This window comes from Arachis ipaensis, chromosome B2 (genome assembly GCF_059453495.1).
Source record: "Arachis ipaensis isolate K30076 ecotype BB chromosome B2, ASM5945349v1, whole genome shotgun sequence".
Classification (NCBI taxonomy): domain Eukaryota; kingdom Viridiplantae; phylum Streptophyta; class Magnoliopsida; order Fabales; family Fabaceae; genus Arachis; species Arachis ipaensis.
Genome location: NC_142437.1, coordinates 124,115,113 through 124,116,563, shown reverse-complemented (window position 1 = coordinate 124,116,563; position 1,451 = coordinate 124,115,113). Strand labels below are relative to the sequence as shown.

Below are 1,451 nucleotides of genomic sequence, written 5' to 3'. Positions count from 1 at the left end.
AACAAAGTCATGGATTCCAATCTCACTCAATACAAAAGATACTTATGGTTTTGATTTTTTTTCCCCTTAAAATGGATAACTAAGCAGAAAAAATCATCTATGTGTATTCTCACACGTTTATGGATTTGCCATTAGGGAACAAATATTTGTCACATATGTCAGCAACACGAGCGTTGAATTTTATGTTGGAGCAGCTCTAAATTCCAATTATTAATTAATTAAGAGGAGTTGCTGGTCCGAAATTAATCAATTTCAACCCTTTTCAGATTTGTTGGAGAGCGTTCTACTTGCCACATCCACCACCATAAATTCTCACTATAAATATAATTCCAATTCTTGTTTGTGACATACAATAATAACATAATATAACGTACCATGGTGATGACTACTATTAAGAGAAGAGAAGTGATGGTTCCCCAAGATCATAGTCATGATGATTTCTTGATTATGGAAGATGATGATGATGATGAAGACCTATTTGAGATTGATCTTGAATTAGTGAATTGCATTTCATCATCACCATCAAAACCACATTATTACAATACTGCCACTACAAGTAATACTACTAATTCTAATTATTCCACAGGGAAAAAGAATGCACTCTTGGCGAATTGCTTGATGCCAATTTCAGATATTTCTAGTGCAATTCCAGCTTGTAACAAGAGTAAAAATATTAGTAGTAATAATTATAATGTTGTTATTTCTGAGTCTTTTTCATTGGAGGAATATCTTAGGTTACCATTTTTGGGGGATATTGGAGCATTGTTGCATGGCAAAACAAAACCACAATTTCAATTCAAGTTTCACCATTAATTAGTGACTAATTAATTATGTATTATCATCACATATATGCAAGTTGCTTGTTATCTATGAAATCTTCTAAGCTCTATAAATGTTGATAAACTCGTTATTAGATTGATTATCTTGCAACTTGAATTTTTGTTTTTTGTTGGGTAAGGGTTTTTATAATAGCTTATTGTAGGTGATATATAAATTCTAATTATGCTAGCTAACTAATAAAAAACCAGTCAATATCAGTTAATAATTCAAAAAATCCGATATCTATTCATATTTTTTTTTAAATTATTTTTTTTTCTCTCTCAACATACACTTCAATTTTATATACTTACTATCACAAGCTTCACCACTAGCCACGGTTGCTGCTACCAGTGACCACCGCTGGTCATCCCTATGGTCGGCAACGACCACATACGATGGCCTACCACCACCGCCACCATTAGCTAGCCACCACTGGTCACCCTAAATTCTACACCTTAAATTTTATATCATAAATACAAAATTTAAAACTTTAAATCTTAAATAAAAAATACTAAACTCTAAATTCTAAAATTCTAAATTTTAAATCTTAATTTTTAAATTCTAAATACTAAATTCTAATTTTTTTATAAATTTTAAATATTTAAATTATTTTTAATTTTAGATGTTTCTTT

General features: G+C 30.0%; 1 protein-coding gene across 1 annotated transcript; it reads left to right on the top strand.

Moving 5' to 3' along the window:
* The first annotated feature begins 375 nt into the window (after positions 1-375).
* Positions 376-813, top strand: LOC107628617 (uncharacterized). Its single transcript, XM_016331245.3, has one exon. It carries the CDS (start codon positions 376-378, stop codon positions 811-813), a length of 438 nt encoding a protein of 145 aa, XP_016186731.1.
* The last annotated feature ends 638 nt before the right edge of the window (positions 814-1,451 follow it).